The 26,098-nt window shown below is 42.0% G+C and overlaps 1 protein-coding gene across 2 annotated transcripts in view; it reads left to right on the top strand.

The window, feature by feature from the left end:
* The first annotated feature begins 3,518 nt into the window (after positions 1-3,518).
* Positions 3,519-26,098, top strand: part of prkg3 (protein kinase cGMP-dependent 3) — a 130,533-nt gene continuing 107,953 nt past the window's right edge. The window contains exons 1-5 of one of the 2 annotated variants that reach the window (XM_052098597.1): positions 3,519-3,566; positions 3,713-3,761; positions 14,505-14,596; positions 14,721-14,783; positions 23,254-23,380. In XM_052098597.1, coding sequence (XP_051954557.1) covers positions 14,509-14,596; positions 14,721-14,783; positions 23,254-23,380 — 278 coding nt within the window. In that variant the 5' untranslated portion in view covers positions 3,519-3,566; positions 3,713-3,761; positions 14,505-14,508. Of the gene's footprint in view, positions 3,567-3,712; positions 3,762-14,504; positions 14,597-14,720; positions 14,784-23,253; positions 23,381-26,098 lie in introns of those variants that run through there. The other variant, XM_052098598.1, reaches the window with a different exon arrangement.

The raw sequence follows: 26,098 nt of genomic DNA on the forward strand, positions 1-26,098 counted from the left end.
GAAAGAAGTTCTCTCCCCCCCTTTTAAAAATTGTAGAGCATATTTACTTATATGAGCCCATTATTATGCTGTTTGTTTCCTAATTTCAAACATAACATACATATTACACAGGAGGAAAGGCTCATTACCATGGTTAGGTCAGTGAAGCTAGTCTTAAATAATAGTAATAATAATAACAAATTATAATATTCATGAAACAAATAAGTACTAACTGAAACACATCTTGAAACTTTAACTACAACTGCCTATGTTGATATAAAATGAGGTCTAATAGATTCTACCTTTAGATTAATTCATATGAAACTATAACATTTTGTCAAAATATAACAGTTACTTTTACTCATGTAAATGTAATCGGGAAACAATTTAGCTGATAGCAAAATTAGTATTAAATCTGCCTCAGCAGTCCTAAATAGGCTATCACTTGTGTGGCTGCCGAAATATCTTCAATGGGAGAACCATGGCATTGTTCTTTCCTTGCTGTCCGCGACCCAGTCTGAATAGACCTGCAACCCACCAGTTGAGAAACACTGCTTTAACACACACACACACACACACACACACACACACACACACACACACACACACACACACACACACACACACACACACACACGCATGTTGGTCTACCTATCATTATGAGGACTTTCCATAGACATAATGACTTTTATACTGTACAAACTATAGATTCTATCCTCTAAACCTAATCATCACAGAAAACCTTCTGCATTTTTACATTTTCAATAAAACATTGTTTAGTATGATTTTTAAGCGATTTGAATTATGGGGACACTATAAATGTCCTCATAAATCACATTTATAGCATAATACCCTTGTAATTACCAGTTTGTAACTTACAAAATTGTCCTCGTAAATCACAAAAACACACACACACACACACACACACACACACACACACACACACACACACACACACACACACACACACACACACAGTGTATTTGTGTGTGGAAACATGTAGTGTTTCCATGTTTTATGGGGACTTTCCATAGACATAATGGTTTTTATACTGCACAAACTTTATATTCTATCCCCTAAACCTAACCCTACCCCTAAACCTAACCCTCACAGAAAACTTTCTGCATTTTTACATTTTCAAAAAACATAATTTAGTATGATTTATAAGCTGTTTTCCTCATGGGGACCAACAAAATGTCCCCACAAGGTCAAAAATTTCGGGTTTTACTATCCTTAAGGGGACATTTGGTCCCCATAAATTGATAAATACACGCTCACACACACACACACACACACACACACACACACACACACACACACACACACACACACACACACACACACACACCCTCAGACACCCTTGCCTTGGTTCTCTCTGACATTTTCTCTGCTGCATGTGTTGACAAGTCTAACAGGCAGACAAGGAGGAAAGGAGATGGGCACACACAGGTGAGATTTTCTGTCTGGTAGCATTTGTTTCTCAATACTGTAGAAAAGAAAATGTACATGGTATGATAACCATCAATTTTCATACCATGGGATACCGTGAAAAAACTGCAATTCTAGTTGGGCAAAATAGGGAGACCAGAGAGAGACTGTTCTTGTGTGTTTGACAAGAATTATGTCTCGAATGTCTCATTTGTGTATGATTACTTGGACACTGAGCACCCTTTTGTTTGAGTTTTGTGAACGATGTCGAAGAGTAATAAAATACTCATGTTAACTGTTTCCGCTGCCTCCTGACTCCTCCATTTGCCCTAAAAATACAAACTCTGTTACACATTTTTATCTAAGTAGTGTGTAAAAACATTCATAATTAACGAGAGCTGCTCTATAAGTCCATTATGTGCAACTTAAACATATCTTTCTCGCATCTTTCACAGTTTATCAGAGTCTAAGGGACATTTAACAAATTGTATCAATATATTTTGATAATTGGAAAGCCATTGTAGACTATTTTAGAGGATAAAAAAAGTGTTGAACAAATTGCATTTAAATCAACAGGGAGTCTACACAGTCTGTGCATGCAACGCGATAGGTCTAAATTAGGTCTAAGGACTAAATTTGCATGACACATAATACAGTAACGATAGGCCTACTTTTATAATCACAACTATAATGGCAATGGAAAGATGAAGTGTTCTTATTAAACAGATTTGTTAAGAAAAAATATGTGAGTAATTTGTTTGGTTTCCAGCTAAAGAAACAAAATTTTAGGCTACCTGAGAGTCCCTCATAATGATATATTGTACACATCGTGTCTGTTCACGTTACATGCATTTCTTGCTTCACTTTTATAAATCTCTATAAAAAGCCATTGTTATTTCTTTAATTAAATTCTGTAATAAATTAATATAATAATTAATAATTAAAAAATTGAATCTGCCTTGACAAGGTTACAAACAACTTCCATGTTTGTTAGTATTTCCACATTATTTTGATGTTAAGACAAACTCATGGACATATAAGCAAAATTTTCAGCACCTTTGGACCAGACAGCTCCAGTAAGGAAGCACATAAATTCTACTTTATAATGAGCAATCTACTTGCTTGTTTGGGAAACAGGCATTACTCCATCGTAAAATAACAAGCGATGTTAGTTAAGAGGACCGTAAAGCTTAAGTTGCAACGTTATCGGGAAACCCAGCCACGGTCAATCTGCACTGCAAGGAATGAGGATTTCAGAGATAAACTGATTGAGATAGTGAGATAACAGTCAGTATTGAACTTGTGATGTTCTGCCACCTGAATCAACTTCATCCATTCTCGCTGTATCTTCTGTGATTCTTCCCCCACTGACAAGAGAACCATCCAGTGTGCTCACTCTCTCATTTGTTTTAAGGTGTGAGATGATAAAATATAGAAGAGACTGCATCTGCTATTATATGGAACGCAATTCTGATAGGCTACCTTATATACCAGATGATTAGGACCATTGGCAACTGTTAAGCGACACATCACTGAAAGTTTATTAATCAACAAGTGGACCTGCCAGCCTAATTTAGAAAAAAAATGAAAGAAAATGAGACAAGTCGAAAGTAATTTTTTGTGGTAATCAACATTATGCCACAAATGCTGTTGACTGAGCTCACTGTAACTTGTATTGAACCCAAAGTATTCCTTTTTGTCCAATGCAAAGTCTGGGTCCTAAAGCAAAACCAGCAAAAACTGCTCTAGTTTCTAGAGATCTCAACATTGACAAGAACCTAATTGACCTAAGCAATCAAAGGTTTGATATCTCAATATGAACTCAATTAGAAACATTTCTGAACAAACTCTTCTAAGAGTAAATTATCTTTGTATTTCTCCCGAGGAAGTTTAGGAGAAACATCTGAGACAAAGTTAATATTTAAATGAAATATAAGATAAGATCTTCAGTAAGTCTCTTGAGCATTGCAAGGAAAACCTATGAGCAATAAAATGTCCCTCAGATTCTGATTTATAGTAGGCTTATATCTCCACCCTGTTTAATAATGTTTACCTGTGGAGAGGGGTGGAGCATAAGTTTAATGATTTACATCCATCGAGCTGATCTTTCTATCAGAACACACAGTGATCTGGAGAGAGTCTGAGAATACAGTGTTCAGGTAGGTTTCATTAAGGAAATAAATCAGAGATTTAGCTGGTGATAAAAGTATGGTTTGCATGGATAAACAGTGTATCTTGCTGTGGAAAATGGCCAAGTGCCTTCTATTGGCCTAGTATGCCTCACCACTGATTATTTTCTAAACAGATGATGGAACAGAGACATCTAATTTGAAGACCGTGTTATATCTTAACAGGTAAGAAATTATTTTATCTGTCACGTTGGCTACTAACTTTGTCTAAACCAAGCAATTTCCTGTAGCAAGCATTGATGGCCAGGTACTATCACGCTAGTGCCCTTCTAGTCATAAATCGCAAAGGGTAATAACACCAGCTAATCATTTCTAGAGGCTTTAAAAGGCTGCTATTAAACTCACTGTTGCTTAAAGAGAAAAATACTGCTTCGTAAAATGGAATTGGCATTTAAAATGGAAGTCATTTGTAATTATATTAGTAGTAGAATCACGTACAGGGGTGAAGCCAGGATTTTTTCACAGGGGTGGCCGTGCAGAGTCCAGCGATCAGTCAGACGGTGCCGACCCTCTAGCTCCGCCCCTGATCACATATGTGAAAGGCCCTATAGTTTATTTTTTATAAAGTGTGGCAAATAGATTTGTTATGAAAAAAAAAAATCAAAAGTGGGCTCACATTGACTCATCCAATCATAATAGAAATTAGTTTTTTTTTTGAATATGTGAGACGTAATAAAATGTATATTATACATTAGAATAGAATGTTTAAAATTAACAGGAAATGGTTGACTTTTTCTTAAGTAGTTATTTTGAGTAAGCATCATCTTAATTTGTTACTAAAAAAAGCATCTTGCTTGAAAAATTGTGCCCTATAACTATTGTCCTGGTATCCAGTAGCGGGTCTTGGTATAGGCGATATAGGCAGGTGCAAAGGGCAGCAACGCTCTCTGGGGTGGCACAACAGGGTACCTGCCAGGTCACGCCCCTGATAAGAGCTCGCAAGATCGCGATGGAAGTTAGGTGCCCCAAATTATGCCACCCTGCCCTGCACAGCTTGCAAGATCGCGATGGGAGAAAGGTGCCCCAAATTGTGCCATCACGCACAGAGCTCGCAAGATCGCAAGGAGAGATAGGTGCCCCGACAGGCTACTCAGCTTTAAAGGCTCTATATGGTTAGGATTATGGATGTTCATTATGTATTCTTACATTATGAACAAGCACAAGATAACCATGATAAACAGTAGGCCTATAGGTAAGCTACACCATGACACAGGATCTTCTTAGTGGTCTTGCAATAATTAGTATCAACCATGTGATTGCTGGGCATATATGATGAAGTCATTGATGATTTTGCATCAATGAAATCTAGGAGGGGAGGATTACATTTTAAAATATAGCTGCAAGCAGCGATACTGTGGTCAAGCCAATTATTGGCACCATGAGCAGCAAAAGAAGCTTTGTGACATGTTTTTGGTTGCAATCCGATAAAAGGTGTATGAGGAGATAGTAAAAGTAAACTTTCAATCATAAAAAAATCTGATTTATTTTCAAATTAACTCTATATAACTTTTATAATTTTTTTCCAGTATGTGGCACTGTTCTGAAACTGCTCAGGTAGTATCTGGGCATGATGGTTATCATGCAGGAAAGTGTTCAAGAGTTATAAGCCAAAATAGCCATTTTTCTATCTCCTGACCAGTAGGGGGCAGTGCGCCAAAACACTGCACATAACCTCAAGACCTAATGGTGATGACACTTACCAAGTTTCATACCAATCCCTTAAAGCCTTGCAGAGATACAGCCTCAAGTTACACTTTATGCATTCTTTGTTGAATTTGTGGTTGTGGAAAACGGTGTGGTTTATCAAAATAGTTTTTTGTCATGAGTGCCTCTAGATGATACAGGCCAATTTTCGTGCATATCGGACAAACAGTCTAGGAGGAGTTTGAAAAAGTAGCTTTTCAAAACATTTAATAATGGCAGACAGGACGTTTGCTCGATCATAACATAATTGGGATAATAGTTTTCGGCATTAACCGCGGTATCTATCAAGACCAGTCTCATGACAGTAGGCAAAATTAGTCAATAGCTATTAGCATTTTTAGAAATAGGATTATAATTTTTGACCCCAAGGTGGCGCTGTCCCGAAACTTTTTGAGTCCCTTCAGAGCATGCTGCCAAAGAAACATATCGAGTTTCGTAACAACACGACAAGTCATTGGTAAAATACAGCATTTTATGTCAAAATTCAAAATGGCCGACATCCAAAATGGCTGACATTTTCATATCATTGGACTTGCTATACCCCACTGAATCTAATGAGGCCTATTTGATGATTTTATGACAAACTGTTCAGAAGATATAAGCAATTTAAAAAGCATTTGCCTTTTCATATTTCGTGACCACTAGATGGCACTGTTCCGAAACTCAGCAGGAACCCTCGAGTCATGGTGCCTATAACAAATAATACGTTTGGTATGAATATTCCAAAGCTTTATGGACATATACCCTCAGGTTCATTTTGGTGTGCTCTTCGTTCAATTAGTTGAAGAGCCATTTGAAAACAGTATGGTTTATCAAAATTATGTGAATTAATTTTTGTCGAGAGTGCTTTTTTCAGATAATCTTCAGGCAAATCGGACAACGGCCTAGGATGAGTTTGAAAAAGTAGGTTTTTCAGAAAATTCTTAAGATGTCCAAAATGGCCGACATAGGAAGTTTTCATATCGTTGGACTCTCTATACCCCACTGAATCTAATGAGACCAATTTGATGATTGTATTACAAACTGTTCAGAAGTTATAAGCAAAAATGTGCTTGACCAGTAGGGGACAGTGCACCAAAACGCTGCAGGTAACCTCAGGGCCTAACGTTGATGATACGGACCAAGATTTGTCCAAATCCCTCAAAGTGTTGCAGAGATACAGCCTCAAGAATTCATTGAAGCGTTATTCAAAATTCAGTGAACTTTTTGTTGTGAGTGCCTCTAGATGATACAGGCCAATTTTTGTTTAAATCGGACAAACGGCCTAGGTCGAGTTCGAAAAAGTATGTCAATTGTTAACAGAATGTGCCATTTATATATATATATATATATATATATATATATATATATATATATATATATATATATATATATATATATATATATATATAAGGAGCGTGAAGGGGAGTGCCACATCTGATCTCGCCTAGGGCACCAAGTAAGCTAGAACCGCCACTGCCGGTATCAACATGATATCAATTTAACCCTCTGGGGTCTGAGGGTGTTTTGGGCCCTGGAGAAGTTTTGACATGCCTTGACATTTGTGCTTTTTTCAGTTGCTTAAAAACATATTAATGGCTAAAGTCTGATAACACAGCATTCAACACAAACTGGGCTAAAATAATATGTGAGTACATGTTTGTATTTTTGAGAAAATAACGTTTATGCATGGTTTTTGAAAAAACTAAAAATGTAAGTCATTGAAATAAGGTCATAGAACACATAATAAACATTTGTCCACAATCCTTTTGAGAACTAGATCTTGTAGCATAGAGTTTTTGCTATAAAATGATGTGAAAACCATCCTGATCACTCATTCAAATAAAACAATATAGTAATTTAACTTTTGTAAGACACTTTTAGTGTTAGAAAGGTCATATGCGAGGAGGTGTGAACTATCATGAATATGGCTGTATATTACACCTGAGGAGACAAAGACCCCTCCCCTGGGCCTATCACTGAGGAATGTGACAGAAAGTTTTTATTTTATTTTTTATTTAATTTTTAAGTTAAAAGAAGTAATATGACCATACATTTTCTTTACATAAAGACTTTACTTAATTTAGACTTACACTACCATTTAAAAGAAGTCTCTTCTGCTCACCAAGGCTGCATTTATTTGATCCAAAATACAGTAAAAACATTGATATTGTGAACTGTTTTTACAATTTAAAAGTTTTCAATGTGAATATTATAATATGCTGATTTTCTAATATGGGCATATTTAAAGTGCATTTTACTCATTTAACCTGAACACATATTTTAAGCACAAGCTTTGTTGATGATAATGCGGCAGCATATACACTAGATAAAATATAGTCTAAACATTCATATTATTTTTATATTATATTACATACCATATTTATATCATACAGTATACAATTTAAATAACTGCTTTAGGTGGCGTAGTGGACTAAAGCACATAACTGGTAATCAGAAGGTCGCTGGTTTGATCCCCACAGCCACCACCATTGTGTCCTTGAGCAAGACACTTAACTCCAGGTTGCTCCAGGGGGATTGTCCCTGTAATAAGTGCACTGTAAGTCGCTTTGGATAAAAGTGTCTGCCAAATGCATAAATGTAAATGTAAAACTTGCCTATTAGGACATATTTCAAATTTCAATACTCTGAATCCTGGCTGGCAAGTTTGGAAACAGTCCCACTAGTAAAATATGTACATGTTTTACTAAAATAACATGTCAACTAATGTAAGTAAAACTAAATGACTTACTCATCCGAAATTGTATACTCGGCTGGATCAATTCACTCTTCAAAATACAAACATTCATCGCAGTCCCGCTCTTCTTCTGAGGAAAATGTTAACTCTTCGTCACTATTCAGGAGTTTCCTCGCCTGTGTATTGTGCGATCGTTCAAACACGCAGAAAAGTGAATGAACTAGATCGTTTTTAAGGCACAGTCGGGGGCGTTCACCATTTGCATTGATTGTTTTAAATTTTAATTGTTTTATTTAAAAGTAGACATTAAGCTTTCTTTAGTCATATGTTTCATGTTTGCGTGATAAGTATTCACAGAGTTTCAGTTCATTTTTGTGACGTGTTTCAGATATATGCTGAACACAGAGACTGCTGTAAGCTCACCCTTTTTATTTTCTTTATTTTACAAAAGCACAAAGTTTTGTTGTTATTGGGAGGGTACACAAATAAAAGTAGACCCTTTATAGTCTCTAATGATGTCTTACACTTATCTGTATGCCCCAAAATGACAGAGTATTTTATGTTGTTTCCGCTGTAATGACGAAAAAATCCAGCAGGACACGCCGGCGCGTCCATCGACCCCAGAGGCTTAAACCCCCAAGGAGCATTTTACCCCAAAGCATGGGGTAAATGGCTCCCTCACCACCATTATTATTTAGTTTCACACAAATTATTTGGCTCCATGAATATTCAATAAAAATATATATTTTTTTACCTTTATTCATTCTGTGACCAGAAAAAAGCAAAAATTCCTTAAGGGGTTCCTCTAGCCCCGTTGTACATTAAGTAATGGCTTATGATATCAATAATTAAGGGTGCAACGAACTTTTGGCAGCTGAAAATCTTCAAAAGAAAACAAAGGCTGAAAATCTAACATTTTAATAGTAACCGTTCATTTATAATCCAGTAACAGAAACACTCACTTGGAGAAAAAGCATTGTTTATGTGAAAAGATCCTGGTTTCATCACATTTAATGTTAATGGTAGCTGATGATTGAAGACATATTGACGGTAACCTGGTTGTGCAATTTGAGACACGTGCACTTCGGAGAAATCCCCTTGAAAGAGCACAACATCACAAAATAACTTTGTTTATGCAAGTTTATGGAAGCGTACTGTGGTAAACATTTAAATCCCATAGCAAATTTTGTTTGTAATTCCTAGAAGCACATTCAATTCCAAAACCCCAGAAGTGACCACGTAGTAAAGATCTGAAAAGTGGGGTATTACAGAAGCATCCTAACTTGCTAAAAATCTTAAATAGATGTTCTAACTTTAGGACAACCCCACTGGCATCCTATCTGAAAATGTATTTGAAAGCCAACGGTTACAGACATTTTACAATAGTATGAAACATAACTATAGCACTTTTCGAGAATCGCGCTACATTTATTAGTGATACAATGCAAAACACTCAAAATAATTACAGACTCCAATGAAATATGAAAATGCATTATCAAAACTTTTCATCTATCTAATGTTTAATTCACAGCAGCTGTTTGCGTGTCATTGGTTGCTTGGTAACAGACATGTGAGTTGATTATCGAACTAGATGGAGTGGTTTAGGATTTCCTAACTAGAAATAAATATCATCAGCCTCTCGTCACAATACGACAGTTTCAAAGAATTTAAGAATACGTTATAAGAATGTGATTTTTATTTTATATGTTTTTAAAGGGATAGTTCAAACTAAAATTTAAATAATCGTAACATTTTCGCACCCTCATGCCATCCCAGATGTGTATGATTTTCTTTTTTCAGCAGAACACAAACAATGATTTTTAGAAAAATATCTCAGCTCTGTAGTAAGTCCATACAATGCAAGTGAATGGTGATCAGACCTTTGTAGCTCCAAAAATCGTATAAAGGAATCATAAAAGTAATCCATATGACCAGTAATCCATAAAGAAATCCATATTTTCAGAAGCAATATAATTGGTGTGGGTGAGAATCAGAAAAAAAATTTAAATCCTTTTTTTACTCTAAATCTCAACTTGAACTTTTATCACTTTATCTTATATTTTGTTTAGAAGGGGACGATCTTAAATTGTCATCTTTGTTATTATGATTTTGTACAGAAAACAACTGCTAACTAAAAAGTGGATATTTCATTTGAAGATATATCAGCACTAAATTCTCAAATAAACACCTTTTAGTGTTATGACCTTGAACATAAAAGTAGTGATCGATACACTGTGTCGAGCTGACACCATAGTAACAGGTCTGAAGCCCCTTACAATCATGATTACATTACAACTTTTTTTTGGCCATTGCTTCACCTACGCACTCCTTAAACTTTGGCAGGTGAGGCACTGTCAAAAAACAGTCATTCACAAGTATCAGTGCTATGGAACCACATGCTTTAATTTTGCAATTTTTAAAACTTAATATGGCAAACATCACATTATCTGCTAAAAACCTATGCAGATGTGAGTGAAAACATCAGAGACAGAAAATGAAAACAGGCTTCCATTATAAATCATGGAATACTTCCATGTTCATGAAAAAGGTGGATACTAGCAAATAGTTTACTGTGGATTAGTTCATTTGTTGTCATTAGACCAATATTTCAGTAGTCTGTACCAATACCAGTGAAATTTCAAGGTGTTCATGGTACTCGATACCAATTTCGATACCACAACAAAAATATGCTGTAACGGGGATTAAGGGAAAGGAGATGGCGAGAACCGGCTTGACAATATAAATAATATTTGAATGAAAAACGTAAACAAAAGAAACAAACATCAACACACGATGGTCAGCTGCCCATAAACATTCTCTCTCTCTCCCGCACCACCATCCGCATTCGGCCTTTATTCCTCCCGGAGAGGGCACTGCCCTCCTCCCTGTCTCATTTCTCCCTCGTTCTCTCAGGCATGACGTACAGACGACCTAAGCCCCGTCTGCCGGCAGGTCATCCCCGCCTTACTGAATCTGGGAGGGGACAGGGGGAGGGAAACAAAAATAATTAAAATATGGGGGGTACTTCCTGTAACAGTGTAGTAACCCCCCAAAAACACTATAAATTTAAAAGAGAGGGAAAAGGCCAACACGGGGTGGCAGAGGGAGATAGAGAGAGGAAAAAAAACCTCTTACTCGCCGGTTCTCCGATATGCCGTAGTTTGGTCCTCGGCCACTCCTCCACCCTCTAGTGGACGACAGCCCTGCCTCCCCGGGAATATTGGAGGCAGTCCTCCAGCCCCTGACGGACGGAACGCCCCACCGGGTTCTCGGGGAACAGAAGGGGTCTCCCCCGCTCCTGGCAGGGGTTCTCCCGCTCCAGGTTGTCGGCAGTGAGCCCCTTCCCACTCATGGTCGGCGGTCTCAGACCCTGCCACGTTTCAGCGGCTGGTAGGGTCACCCCCGGCAGCAGCCCTGACCACTCCAGATGGTCAGCTAGGAGCCCCTTCTCCCCTTGTGGTCAGCAACCATTTCCTCCGCTTCCAGGTGTTCGAGCTCTTCCGTTCCCAGGAAGATGGCCACGGCTGCTCCGTTGGGGTGGATGGCAGCAGCAAGAACTCCCCTATGGCATATACCTCCTCCTACCCAGGTCTTCGGCACCAGTGTAAAGGAGTTAACCGGCTTGAAAATATAAATAATATTTTAATGAAAAACTTAACACAAAAGACACAAACACACACATGACGGTCAGCTGCCCATAAACATTCTCTCTCTCTCTCTCCCGCACCACCATCCGCAGTCAGCCTTTATCCCTCTCGGAGGCTCAATTAGCCTGATAAGGGACCGGGTGTGTAAAATCACGACCCAGGCTCTTCCCTGTCATATATGCATAGAACTTTTCAACAAGTCATTGCATTTTTTTTGCCAAACTTTTATTCAACAGCAGTCTTGCTTGTGGTATATTGCTTATTTATTATTATAATTAATACACTGAATATCAGAGTACATTTTAAAATAAAGTTGTAATATATTTATGTCACAATTTCTTAAATTTCAGGCATCTAGCATTTATTTTGAATTGAGCTTTTATTATGATGTATGTATTTTTGTCGGAAGCTTCACTTGACATTATCCTATCTTTTTATTTTGTATCCCAATTTGGAATGCCCAATTCCCACTAAGTAGGTCCTTGTGGTGGTGTGGTCACTCACCTCAATCAGGTTGGCGGATTGCCTCCGCTTCTGAGACTGTAAACTCCCAGCATGTGGAGGTTCATGCTACTCTCTGCGACCCACGCGCAACTTACCACGTGCCCCATTGAGAGTGAGAACCACTAATCGCAACCACGAGGAGGTTACCCCATGTGACTCTACCCTTTCTAGCAACCGGCCAAATTTGGTTGCTTAGTAGACCTGGCTGGAGTCACTCAGCACACCCTGGATTCGAGCTTGCAACTCCAGGGGTGGTAGTCAGCGTCAATACTTGCTGAACTACCCAGGCCCTGCATTATCTTATCTTAACTACAGATAGGAAGTAGGGCTGTCAAATAAAAATTCTAAATTCGATCATTCATCACAGTTAAGAAAAATATGCACATTCGAATGCTAAAACTGTGCATATTTTGGATGTGTGCCAAGCACTGGTGATGACTTCAGACTGATCGTGTTCTTGTGTTAAAAAAGGCTAAATGAATCGTTACAAAGTACAGTTTAACAGAAACCAGGTGTCTCAAGTGTTTTAAGTTCTTTTTAACTTAACATGGCCTCTAAAAAACAGTGCTTCTGCACGAGATGCTGAATAAACAAAAGCAAAGCTAAACAAAGACGTTCTTTGTAACGTGGCAGGCAAGGAATGAGGATCTAAATGCAGCTTTAATGGAACAAAAGATAAACTAAGTACTCAGAACATAAAGAAACAAAACACAGGAAACCAAGGACTGACCATAACAACAAATGCAAAGACTGACAAAGAAACCAAGGGCTTAAATACACAAGGGAAAACAAGGGAACGAGTAACTCCTGGGGAAACAATCAGGGGAAAACCAATGAAGATATAAAACTACAAAGGACTACAAAACTAACACAGGAAACAATAACAGGGAACTAAACAAGAATTTCAATATAAAAGTCTAAGAACAAAAACAGGGAATACGTGACATTCTTCTAGCGTGTTTATATAGAAAAACAAATGGTAAACTGGATGGGTGCCAAAGCGTTTGATGTGAACAGCCCCTTACAGTAGGCGGAGGTCTTTGGCCATTGCTCTCTTATCAGCATTCTCAGATTAAGCAATGGGTTTGTCTGTAAAGGAGTTCAAGTTGGAAATGTGTGTCTCAAGATCCTTGCGTGTTTTCCGTCTGTTTGAACAGCCCCTGATCAGGGATCATGTGTCGCTTTACCACAGAGTTCAGCCAAATACCCCTGCTATCTGGGAATAATTCTACCCTAAATACAGCTGTAATTAATGAAAAACATTGTGGTATATCGCTGTTATTATGAAGTCAGTGATACTATATACTGTGGCACCAGTGCAAGTGTAACACCATATTAACAGAGAACTGCCTATTGAAGTGTTTCCCCCCTCGTTTTACTTTTGACTAAAAATGTTTGAATATGAACCGATTAAAACTTTGTATTTCTTATTTTATGCACTTTAGTTTAAAAAGGAATGTTTTTGAACAGACTGGAATGTTCTTTGCAATAATACAACATGTTGTTGTATGGTTATATTTTTCAATGCACCATCTTGTGGACTAAGGAAATAATGTAAATTAAAAAAATCTTTTAAAATTCGAATTTAGAAAATGAAGGGAAAAAATCAAATGTAGTTTCTCTGCCCAATTGACAGGCCTAATAGGAATTTGTCTGTAATGCACCCCCTGGTGTTTGTGTATGTGGTCATTTTTAAATATTATGTTTTTAATTGTATTACTGTGAAGCACTTTGGTCAACTCTGTTGTTTTAAATGCTATATAACTAAAGTTGAGTTGAGATTAAAGCTCAAATGCTGTGATTTCATTATATTTATATAGTCTACATGTGATACGTGCTTTACAGCGGATTAGTTCTCTGCTTTGTCATCACATACAGCGCAGCTGATTCTCAATGTCTGTGGAGTTTCCAGTGTTTGAGTGGTCAGTCATTTAAAATACGTAGTTCATCCAAACTAAGATTGCTGCCTTAAGTGGTTTAATAAATCACACTAGGACATAACAATTTTAATTTGATTAATTGTACATTTCAGTGTAAAAGGAGTAACAGAGCATGCGTTCAAAATAAGCGTGTGAGCATTTTAAAGCTGTCATGTGTCAGTCATACTGCGCGCTGGTAGCAGTTAGATTCAGTGCTCATTACTTCCGGTACTGCAGAAAAACTGGTATTAAATACATCTTTTTTATTATAGTATTGACTGGGTACTGAATTACCGGTATTTCTGACAACACTACTGTAGATGAACTAAAAACCACAAAACTTCAATTTTTACTTCAATTCTTTATATGTTATCAGTGTGCTGTACTGTATGAGAACTAGAATATTTTACTGCTGTTTGTTAGCATCATGCTGCTTATTAAAGTTTAATTTCTTCAGGTCAATGGAAGCCCAGCTCAAGAAGATCCAACACATGCTTGAAAAACAATGCCAGCTCAACCAAGACCTCCAGAAACAGAACCATGACCTGAGTAAGAATAAAATATACATATCACTGCTGCTGAATACAATCACTGCTTTTGGGATATTGAGTTCAAGGCATGAAAAATTTGATCTTTATATTTTAAGTGTTTTTTTATTCTTTCCTCATTAAAGAGAAACAGCTTGAGGAGAAAGAGGGGGCTTTGCAGGAGCTGCAGACCCGATTGGATAACATTGGTGAGGCAGCAGTACTCAAAACTGTGAAAAACATAATCAGTTGAATATACTCAAGGAATTAGACTACATTAATTGCATTAAAATAAATAAAGAATCTTTAAAAAGCATCATCCATTCTGGTCTTCACAGTAAATTAACTTAATATTGCATTAGATTTATAAATAAAATAGTGTTATTTTAGCTAAATTAATGTAATTTAATTGGCTAAAACAATTAACTTTAGCATTGTGCCCCATTTTCACTGACTGTGAAAATAGAGACTGAGGTCTCTAGGATTGCACAACTTGCCACATGTTTTTGAAAATCTGACAAATCAAATGAGTATTGCTGATAAAACTAAGATGTGAATGTAAATTGACACATTTTTTTCTTGCTGCTAAACATCAGGGGAATGTGTTTTCATATAAAATAACAGCAGTGCATGCCTATCATACTGTATCATGAACAAGATGAACAATCTATCAATGTATGAATCAAACTTAGGATGCCGACAATTCATATTTTTTATACAGGATGCAGATTTTTATTTTTTTTTACTTACTGTATGTCCTTGAGTATAGAGAAATTGTATATACAGTGAAATTGCTCAGGAATAGTTCACCAAAAAAATAAAAAATAAATAAAAATAATAATAAATATTAAATAACAAAAATTCAAATTTTCTCATCCTTCATACTATTCCAAATCCATATGGCATAGATATTTGGCAGCATGTCTGAAGTTGTTTCCATACAATGCAATCAACTGGGATCAAATGTGAAAAATTTGAAAACATTTCACATAAAACAAAAAGAACACACAAATTTGATGCCTCATGAACTTCTTTAGAACATAACCCACTGTCCTTCTTTTTCAGATATAGGAACAGCTGAATATATGTGTAGAATTAAATGTGCAAAAAAATATAATAAAGCTTTTTAAGAACTACAGTAAACACAGAATTATGAGCATGGACACAATTTAGCTAGAACATGATTATAGTCCGTTCGACTACTGAATGTGGCCAGCCTTATAGCTTCTGTCCATTTTACCGAGCCATTTAATGAACCGTACCACCAGTCTATGAGACTCGTTTCGCTCTTAAAGTGACAGTACCATTATTGTTTTTTTTTATTGTTTTTTTTATGCAAATGAATCTAAACTTAATGTTATTACTTGTAAATTTTACACATTATTTTAAACATTGACAGCTCATATCATTATTATATATACAATTTCAGAAATAATATTAATCGGTAGAAAACAGAATTAGTTAAAATTGTGTTCAATTAAAAAGTTAAAATGTGATTATAATAATAAAGCTAAAACTAATTATTAAAAATAAATAAATATACACTTTCTCATACTTTTTCAGGATGGGCTCTGTTCTGTTCTACTGCTTGTCTGCACCTGATCAGCCTAAATGAAATCCACTATTTTTGAAGGCTTATTTGTTTTTGATCTTTCCTTTTAGAGAAAGGTGTATGAGAAACTCTTATTATTTAAACTTTGAAGATTTCTATTTTGAATTAAAGAATTTTATTTTGATGAGAAATTATAATGTGTATTTTGCACAAACATTTAAAAAAATAAACACAATTACCTGCCATTATTTGTCATTAAAGTGTTATCACATCAAATCAAGATAATATCGTAAACCTCATATCGTATATAGAACCGAAATGTCCCATCCCTACTAACAAATCTTTGTTTTAACACTGGCCATTAACAATTACTTAGTGTACAAATTGTAAACCATGACTTGCACTGCACACAAATAACTAATATTGGCATTGGCTAAACATCATGAATACAGAGGGGAACTAGCCCGCACAGTGAGCCTGGTTTCTCCCAAGGTTATTTTTTTTCCATTAACCAACATCTTATGGACTTTTGTGTTCCTTGACACAGTCGCCTTCAGCTTGCTCATTGGGGTTCTAAATACAATTATTATTTAATTATCTATTTTTATACACAACTTATAATTAAACAGTGATGACTCCAAGACTTTATAGATATTACAGTTTCATTTTGTATTAAAGCATGTTTTTCTGTAAAGCTGCTTTGAAACTATGTGTGTTGTGAAAAGCGGTTTACAAACGTCTAGGTTACGTATGTAACCTCAGTTCCCCGATGGAGGGAACGAGACGTTGTGTCAGAGAACGACACTAGGGGTCTCTCTTGAGCGCCGATATTCACCTCTGTACTATGAAAAAAGGCCAATGAGAGTTGGCAGCCAGTATTTGCATGTCCCGGCCCCGGACATACGGGTATTTAAGCGGCACAAATACGGGAGTTCATTCAGGATTTTTCTGAGGAGCCGGAAATGGTCCGGCCACAACAGGGGCTCGGCTCAGCGACGTGGCAAGGGGGACACAACGTCTCGTTCCCTCCATCGGGGAACTGAGGTTACATACGTAACCTAGACGTTCCCCTTCTGTCGCTCTCTTACGTTGTGTCAGAGAACGACACTAGGGGTCCACTTAAAAAGCGCCATGCGCTGAGCCGTGTTCGTGATCCGCTGATACAGGAGCGAGCAGGTATTCCTACGTGCAGAACGACCAACTGTATCAGCCACACGTACCCTTCCCCAATGCCCCATTTAAGCCATCAGGATTCCTTATCGTTACCCCGGAGGAAGGAACAAGGTGACGGCCGCCAACATGGGAACGGGCCAGCCTGGCTGGGCCTCTTTTCTCTCTATGTTTCTCGCATAGAGCAACTACGGCCGGGGCCCTTACACGCATTGAGGGAAGGGGGTCTTAGCCCTTGGTAGGGCGGGGAAGACCCTGCGGAGGCCACACCTACCCGGAGGGGAGGCAAATTTGAGTGGCACATACATCGCATGGCCTATACCTAGGCCTTATGCGGAACAGTAGTGCGGTGGTAGCACCAGCCTCAGAGAGGGGGGAGCATACAGCACGGCACCTGAGGCAGCTGTGACTGCCTAAGGGAAACACGGCGTCAACTCACGTGAGGGGACAGAACCGTGGTTTTACACACAGGGGGAGTCCGAGCAGGAGGCCTTACCTGTGGGGCCCCTAGCCAGTGCCCATGAGGACGCAACACTCCTGGTGGAGTGGGCTCGGACCCGCAAAGGGAGGGGCACGGCCTGGGTGTGATAAGCCAGGGAAATGGCATCGACAACCCAGTGGGCGAGTCTCTGCTTGGAGACAGCGTTCCCTTTCTGCTGTCCCCCAAAGCAGATGAAGAGCTGCTCAGAGCGTCTGGTGCTCTGTGTGCGGTCCAGGTAAATACGTAAGGCACGTACCGGACACAGCAGTGAGAGGGCTGGGTCTGCCTCCTCCCGGGGCAGCGCTTGCAGGTTCACCACCTGATCCCTGAAGGGTGTGGTAGGAACCTTGGGCACGTAGCCCGGTCGCGGTCTTAGGATCACGAAAGTGTCTGCCGGACCGAACTCCAGGCAGGCGTCGCTAACAGAGAACGCATGCAGGTCCCCGACCCTCTTGATGGAGGCGAGCGCGATCAGCAGGGCAGTCTTGAGAGAGAGGGCCCTGAGTCCAACTGAGTCAAGCGGCTCGAAGGGGGTCTCCGGAGTCCCCTCAGGACAACCGAGAGATCCCAGGAGGGAAATAGGTTAGGCCGGGAGGGAATCATCCCCGGGCACCTTTTAGGAACCTGACGATTAAGTCGTGCTTGCCAAGAGACTTGCCGTCTACCGTGTCATGGTGGGCCGCGATAGCAGCAACATACACCTTGAGGGTGGAGGGGGACAGCCTCCTCTCCAGCCTCTCCTGAAGAAACACGAGCACTGACCTAACTGCGCACTTCTGCGGGTCTTCGGCTCGGGAAGAACACCAGTTCGCGAACAGACGCCACTTCAGGGCGTAAAGATGCCTGGTCGAAGGGGCTCTGGCTTGGTTAATAGTGTCTATGACGGCTAAAGGTAGGCCGGCTAGACCCTCCGCGTCCCGTCCAGGGACCAGACGTGGAGTTTCCAGAGGTCTGGGCGCGGGTGCCAGAGCGTGCCCCGTCCCTGAGAAAGAAGGTCCTTCCTCAGGGGAATTCGCCAGGGAGGGGCTGTCATAAGGAGCGTGAGATCCGAAAACCACGTCCGGTTGGGCCAGTAGGGGGCCACCAGAGTGACTTGCTCCTTGTCCTCCCTGACCTTGCATAGCACCTGTGCAAGAAGGCTCACTGGGGGAAAAGCGTACTTGCGCAGCCCCACGGGCCAGCTGTGAGCCAGAGCATCTGTCCCCAGGGGAGCCTCTGTGAGGGCATACCAGAGCGGACGGTGGGAGGTTTCCTGGGAGGCAAACAGGTCTACCTGGGCCTTGCCGAACCTGTCCCAAATCAGCTGGACCGATTGGGGGTGGAGCCTCCACTCTCCGCCAGGCAAGGTTTGTCTTGACAGCGCGTCCACTATCACATTGAGGTTGCCGGGGATGTGAGTGGCGCGCAGCGACAACAGTCGCTGCTGACTCCAAAGGAGGAGACGACGGGCGAGCTGTGACATGTGGGGGGAGCGTACTCCGCCTTGGCGGTTTATGTAAGCCACCACCGTGGTGCTGTCTGTCCTGACCAGGACATGTTTGCCACGAATCATCGGAAGAAATTTCTTCAGGGCAAGACGAACGGCCAGCAGCTCTAGACAGTTGATGTGCCAGCGCAGTGGGCCTTGGTTCCACCGGCCTGCGGCTGCGCGCCCGTTGCACACGGCACCCCAACCCAATTTGGAGGCGTCGGTTGTAACCAGAACGCGACGGGACACCTGCTGCAAGGGTACCCCTGCCCGAAGAAAGCAGAGGTCTGTCCAGGGTTTGAAGGTTTGGAGGCAGGCAGTGGTAATTTCCACGCCGTGCGTGCCGTGGCGCCATGCTCGTCTCGGGACTCGAGTCTGGAGCCAATGCTGAAGTGGTCTCATATGCATCAACCCCAGTGGCGCGACAGCCGCGGAGGATGCCATATGCCCCAGGAGCTGTTGGAAACGTTTCAACGGGACCACGGTGCCTGGCTTGAAGGAAGCGAGGCATTCCAGCACTGACTGAGCATGTTCGTTGGAGAGACGTGCTGTCATTGAGACTGAGTCTAACTCCAAACCGAGAAAAGAGATGCTCTGGACTGGGGTGAGCTTGCTCTTCTCCCAGTTGACCTGAAGCCCCAAGCGGCGGAGGTGCTCGAGCACCTGGTCTCTGTGTGCGCATAGTAATTCCTGCGAGGGGGCCAGAATGAGCCAATCGTCGAAATAATTGAGTATGCGTATGCCCGCTCCTCGTAGCGGGGCAAGAGCCGCCTCTGCGACCTTCGTGAAGACGCGAGGGGACAGAGACAGGCCGAAGGGGAGGACCTTGTACTGATACGCCTGGCCGTCGAATGCGAACCGTAGAAAGGGTCGTGTCGAGGGCGAATTGAGACGTGAAAGTACGCGTCCTTCAGGTCTACCGCTGCGAACCAATCTAGATGCCGAACGCCAGATAGAATTTGTTTCTGGGTGAGCATTTTGAACGGGAGTTTGGACAGGGTCCGATTGAAAACTCGCAGGTCCAAGATCGGTCGTATGCCACCGCCTTTCTTGGGTACAACGAAGTAAGGGCTGTAGAAACCCTTCTTCGTTTCGGTTGGAGGGACAGGCTCTATCGCGTCCTTGATTAGAAGGGAGGCGATTTCCTCGCGCAGGGAGAGGGCATGTTCGCCGTGCACTGCGGAGGAACGAACGCCCAGGAAGGGGGCGGAGACCTGGCAAACTGAATTGCGTAACCGAGTCGAATGGTCCGGTGCAGCCAGCGTGACGAGCTGGGCAGAGAAAGCCATGCCTCTGCGCTCTGTGCTAGGGGCACCAAGGGGACAAGTATTTTGGACGTACCCGGCGGGGCTTCGCAGCGGTGCGGAACAGGTAACGCAGCGTCGGGAGGCTCTGTGGCGTCCCGAGGCTCTGGTGCTGAGAATAAGCTCAAAGCACTTACCTTGTTCCGCGCACCCGGCGGGGGCGGGTTCGTGACAGAGGAGGAGGTCTGATGTCGGCGTCCTCTGGACTCGTCTGAACCGGCCGGCCGGGGAACAGTCGTGGGGCTGAGGGCGGGAGCACCGCATCCTGGGCGCCGGGACTGTTGAGGCCTGAAACACAAGTGCCGTGAGAACGGCATTTGCGGGCCATGTGACCCAGAGGTAAAGGAAATAGCTCTTTTATTGAGAATTTGGGTACCGCAGCCCCCGTCAGGGGGTGCGGCAAATGAAAAAACACAAGATTCTCCTCCCGGCCCTCCACCGGGGGACGGAGCGGTCTCACCATCTCCGGAGCTAACTTCTCGTCCTCTGGGTCCGCTGTCTCAGGGATGTTTGGGAGCCTTCCGGGTCCTCGACGGGGTCCGTGGGGCAGGGGGCGTACGCTTCCTGCGGTTTGCTCGACGCTGGGGCTGAGAGCTGGGCCCAGGTTGGGGCGGAGAAGAAGGTCTTCTGGCCGCAGGAGGACGCCCTCGGCGAGCAGATGGGGCCTGGGCCGTGGCGGCAGGCTTGCGGCGCGGCATGATGTGAGAAATGGCCTCCGTCTGCTTCTTCACCAGGGAGAACTGCTGGGCAAAGTCCTCCACGGTGTCGCCGAAGAGGCCGAACTGGGAGACAGGGGCGTTGAGGAAGCGACGTTGCTGACGTTCCTGGACCACCAGAGTGGCCATCGCCTGCCCGAGTGCCTGCACTGTGACCTTCGTCACTCTCATCGCGAGGTCGGTCGCTGAGCGCAGTTCCTGCAGCGTGTCGGGATCAGGGCCACCCCCGTGCATGTTGCGGAGTGCCTTGGCTTGGTGGACCTGCAGGAGAGCCATGGCATGCAGGGCGGAAGCGGCGCGTCCGGTAGCGCTGTAGGCCTTCGCGGTGAGCGAGGATGTTGCTCTACAGGACCGGGAAGGGAGTACAGGGCGGCCCCGCCAGGTGGTAGTGCTTCCGGGGCATAGATGGATCGCAACAGCTCTATCCACCTGGGGGATCTCCGTGTACCCGTGGCGCGCTCCGCCATCGAGGGTGGCGAGGGCGGATGAGCAGGTGGCACGACGAGTGGAGAGGGGTGCTCTCCACGAAGACGTCAACTCATCATGCACCTCCGGGAAGAAAGGTACTGGGGGGCGAGGCTGTGAGCGGCGCCCCACGCCCAAAAACCAATCGTCTAGCCGTGATGGCTGCGGGGAGGATGGAGGGTTCCAATCCAGGCCCACGCTATTGGCTGCCCGGGAAAGCATATCGGACATCTGCGCGTCGGCCTCCTGCTGGGCGTGCAAGCCCGAAGGCGGCAGCCCAGAGGAGCCCTCAGCGTCAGAGCCCACGCCCTCCGATGTCGCGGCGAACTCATCTGCTTCCATCGCAAGAGGGTAGGCAGACTGGCTGTGAGGCGAGTCGCCGCCACCTCGAGCGGGGACGGGAGTCAACGAGCGTGCTGGGGCGCGGGTGGTCCGAGGGGGCGTACCCGGCGGAGCTGCACCCGCTGCCATCCCCAAATCACCTCCATCGCCAGCCGCATCGTCCTCAATCCCGTGGGAAGAAGGAGCGACGCGGGGGGCGGCTGGAGTGGCTTGCTTACGGTTGGTACGGTTGTTCTCGCAATGAGAACATGAACCATCCACAAACGCAGCCTCGGTGTGATCGCTGCCCAGACACACGAGACAACGCCTGTGGCCGTCGGAAGCGGAGAGTACTCTACCGCATCCAGAAACAACACAGGGGCGGAAAGGCATCTTTAAAAAGACGCGTCCTGAAAAGGACGTTCAACGCCGCTGTGTTTTTGCTCTTTTAGAGGAAATTACTCTTTTAAATAAAATCACTCTTTTATGAATGAAAGACTCGTGAGAGATCTTTCTATCTGCAACTGTCGATGCGCTCAGGGGCAGGAAGTGCACAGCCGTGCAACCAGGAGAAAGCCACTGTTGTGCGCCGCAGAATCCAACAGCATGCAGCAGAGGATAGCAGGAACTCGGTGTGTAGTAACGCAGCAGACTGCAAACACGACCATCGGCTCCGAAGAAATTTTCTGAATGAACTCCCGTATTTGCGCCGCTTAAATACCCGTATGTCCGGGGGCGGGACATGCAAATACTGGCTGCCAACTCTCATTGGCCTTTTTTCATAGTACAGAGGTGAATATCGGCGCTCAAGAGAGACCCCTAGTGTCGTTCTCTGACACAACGTAAGAGAGCGACAGAAGGGGAATAAATATTACTTGGCTATTAGATAATATGCTGAACTTAATTTCAGTTGAGTTTGGTACTTTAGTATAGTACATTTTAATATAGTACATTTATCTATAATATTGAGCATATTTGCCTAAAGAATTGTGATTGTTGTAAACAACATTAATAGACACTAGTGTGCAGTAGAGGGACAGTTAAGGAGTAATTTTGTATATTATGGAAGACATGCAATAAATGTAAGAGTTTACCATGCTGATTCCTGTGTCATAAAAAAACAATACTGTACACTTGTTTGATACGATGTTCGCCATACTGATGCTCAGATCTACAACTGTCTTCTAATGTTTGTCTGTCAGATTGTCCATCACAACAGAACAGTAATGAAGTGCCTGAGGTTCGACAGAGTCGGGCAGCTGTCATAGCTTCGGAGCCCATACCAGTAGAGCTTGAAATCACTGCCAACAGGGTCACAAAATCTGCCAGGTTACTTTATACACTTATAATTATCAAGAGCACTGTGACAAAATCGAATTGAGTTGCAGTGGCATTACCATTCCTAAAGTACATAAATTAAATCAATTGTTTAAAGGAACAGTTCACCCAAAAAATGAACTTTAATGTATGTAATTATTTACTTACCTTCATTTCTTTCTTTTTTATGCGGAACACAAAATTAGATGTTTAGCAGAATGTTTAAGCTGCTCTTTTCCATAAAAGGACATTTCAAAATAACCATGCAGGGCTCCAGACTAACATTTAGAGCGGTGGCACCATTGCCACCATGTTCTGCAGCTGGTGGCACCAGCATTTTATTTGGTAGCAATGGTGGGGGTTATAGTTATACACAGTGATATTTGTAACAAGGTAATCTCTGGTAAAACAAAGCAGAAATTGTTTAACACACACACACACACACACACTACTGGCTTTTCAGCCTAAACAATCACACACACAGTCCAATTGTGTGTCACTCTCTCTCTCCCCTCTGGTGGTTTGGATTACCTTTTTATCCCTCTCCAGCTCTCAATGTAACACAGAACAGATGTTAGAGATGATTTCCCACAGGTGCCAATCCTTACCGTTATTCCTCTCCCGCCCTTGCTCTCCACAGACATCGCTCTGCCATGCCCACATCACCACAAATTGTTACTACCATGATTAATAAAACAAACTATGGCATTTTTGTAATGAAAAACAGTACCTTAAATCTTTTTAAAAACTATAAACTTTTATAAACTGCCATAGTTGTAAAAAAGATCAATTATATTTTCTCACTCTGCTAATGTAGCATGTAGCTAATGGAGCCATATTAGTAATATAATATTTATTATGAATATATCTCTGCCTAAAATACTGTAGTTTATACAGTTATTATTACTATAGAAAGTGTTTCATATTTTTTTTTAAAGGTAGTGACGTGATAATATGATAAGTCTGATCATTTCTGTCTGTACATGTTACAGTACTCAGCGCTCACGCTGCTCTGTCCATTGATCTGGGTAGCGGATAGTGGTTTCGTTCCACTTTTGACATGTTTGCTGTTTGATATTGCTAAGCAGAAAACAGCAGTGCATAAATGGAAAGAGAGAGAGGGAGAGTCGGACAATTCTGTAGTACCACCAGTTAAGTGGTGCTACAAAAAAACCAAAAACTATCTAGATTCTTTTCAAACTTTAATGGTTAGTTCCCCAAAAAAGAAAATTCCATCGTTGTTTACTCACACCAGTGTTGTTATAACCCCATTTGGCTTTCTTTCTTTTTCTTAACACAAAGGGAGGAATTGTGAAAAAAATAAATTGTGCTCAGTGATACAATGGCAGTTTATGGTGACCACATCTTCAAGCTTCAAAAGTATGCATAAGTATAATTCAGAAGTCTAATAAATTATTCCATGAGACTCATGACTGTTATAAAAGCATACGATAAGGTTTGGTGAGAAACAAATTGAAATCCAATGTATTATCTAGTGAAAATTTTGGTCGACTGTTGATTAGTCTCTGTGTGTTCATGAGACTGCATGAGACCAACAGTTCACGCAGCCCTGCTGGCGAAATATTTTATTTATCTTAAAGCAGGATCACTATAGCGATAGAAACAACAGAACACATCAGGTTCCAAGAGCACACACTAAATATTATAAATTTTTTGCAGTTTGTTATATTTTTTATTTAAATATAATACAAATGTAAACTTAAAATATAGGGGATATAGTTTTTGCCTTTACATTTGGCATTTGGGTACATGCATAGGTCAGATGTGGTCATTTTGAACACTTGTGGTCTGGAAAAGAGCTGCATATATACACTCACCTAAAGGATTATTAGGAACACCATACTAATACCGTGTATGACCCCCTTTCACCTTCAGAACTGCCTTAATTCTACGTGGCATTGATTCAACAAGGTGCTGAAAGCATTCTTTAGAAATGTTGGCCCATATTGATAGGATAGCATCTTGCAGTTGATGGAGATTTGTGGGATGCACATCCAGGGCACGGAGCTCCCATTCCACCACATCCCAAAGATGCTCTATTGGATTGAGATCTGGTGACTGTGGGGGCCATTTTAGTACAGTGAACACATTGTCATGTTCAAGAAACCAAATTGAAATGATTCAAGCTTTGTGACATGGTGCATTATCCTGCTGGAAGTAGCCATCAGAGGATGGGTACCCGGTGGGGTCTTCTGCTGTTATAGCCCATCCGCCTCAAGGTTGTGCGTGTTGTGGCTTCACAAATGCTTTGCTACATACCTCAGTTGTAATGAGTGGTTATTTCAGTCAAAGTTGCTCTTCTATCAGCTTGAATCAGTCGGCCCATTCTCCTCTGACCTCTAGCATCAACAAGGCATTTTCGCCCACAGGACTGCCGCATACTGGATGTTTTTCCATTTTCACACCATTCTTTGTAAACCCTAGAAATGGTTCTGCGTGAAAATCCCAGTAACTGAGCAGATTGTGAAATACTCAGACCGGCCCGTCTGGCACCAACAACCATGCCACGCTCAAAATTGCTTAAATCACCTTTCTTTCTCATTCTGACATTCAGTTTGGAGTTCAGGAGATTGTCTTGACCAGGACCACACCCCTAAATGCATTGAAGCAACTGCCATGTGATTGGTTGATTAGATAATTGCATTAATGAGAAATTGAACAGGTGTTCCTAATAATCCTTTAGGTGAGTTTATATGTATATAAATTGTG

The sequence above is a fragment of the Xyrauchen texanus genome, chromosome 30 (genome assembly GCF_025860055.1).
Source record: "Xyrauchen texanus isolate HMW12.3.18 chromosome 30, RBS_HiC_50CHRs, whole genome shotgun sequence".
Taxonomy (NCBI): Eukaryota; Metazoa; Chordata; class Actinopteri; order Cypriniformes; family Catostomidae; genus Xyrauchen; species Xyrauchen texanus.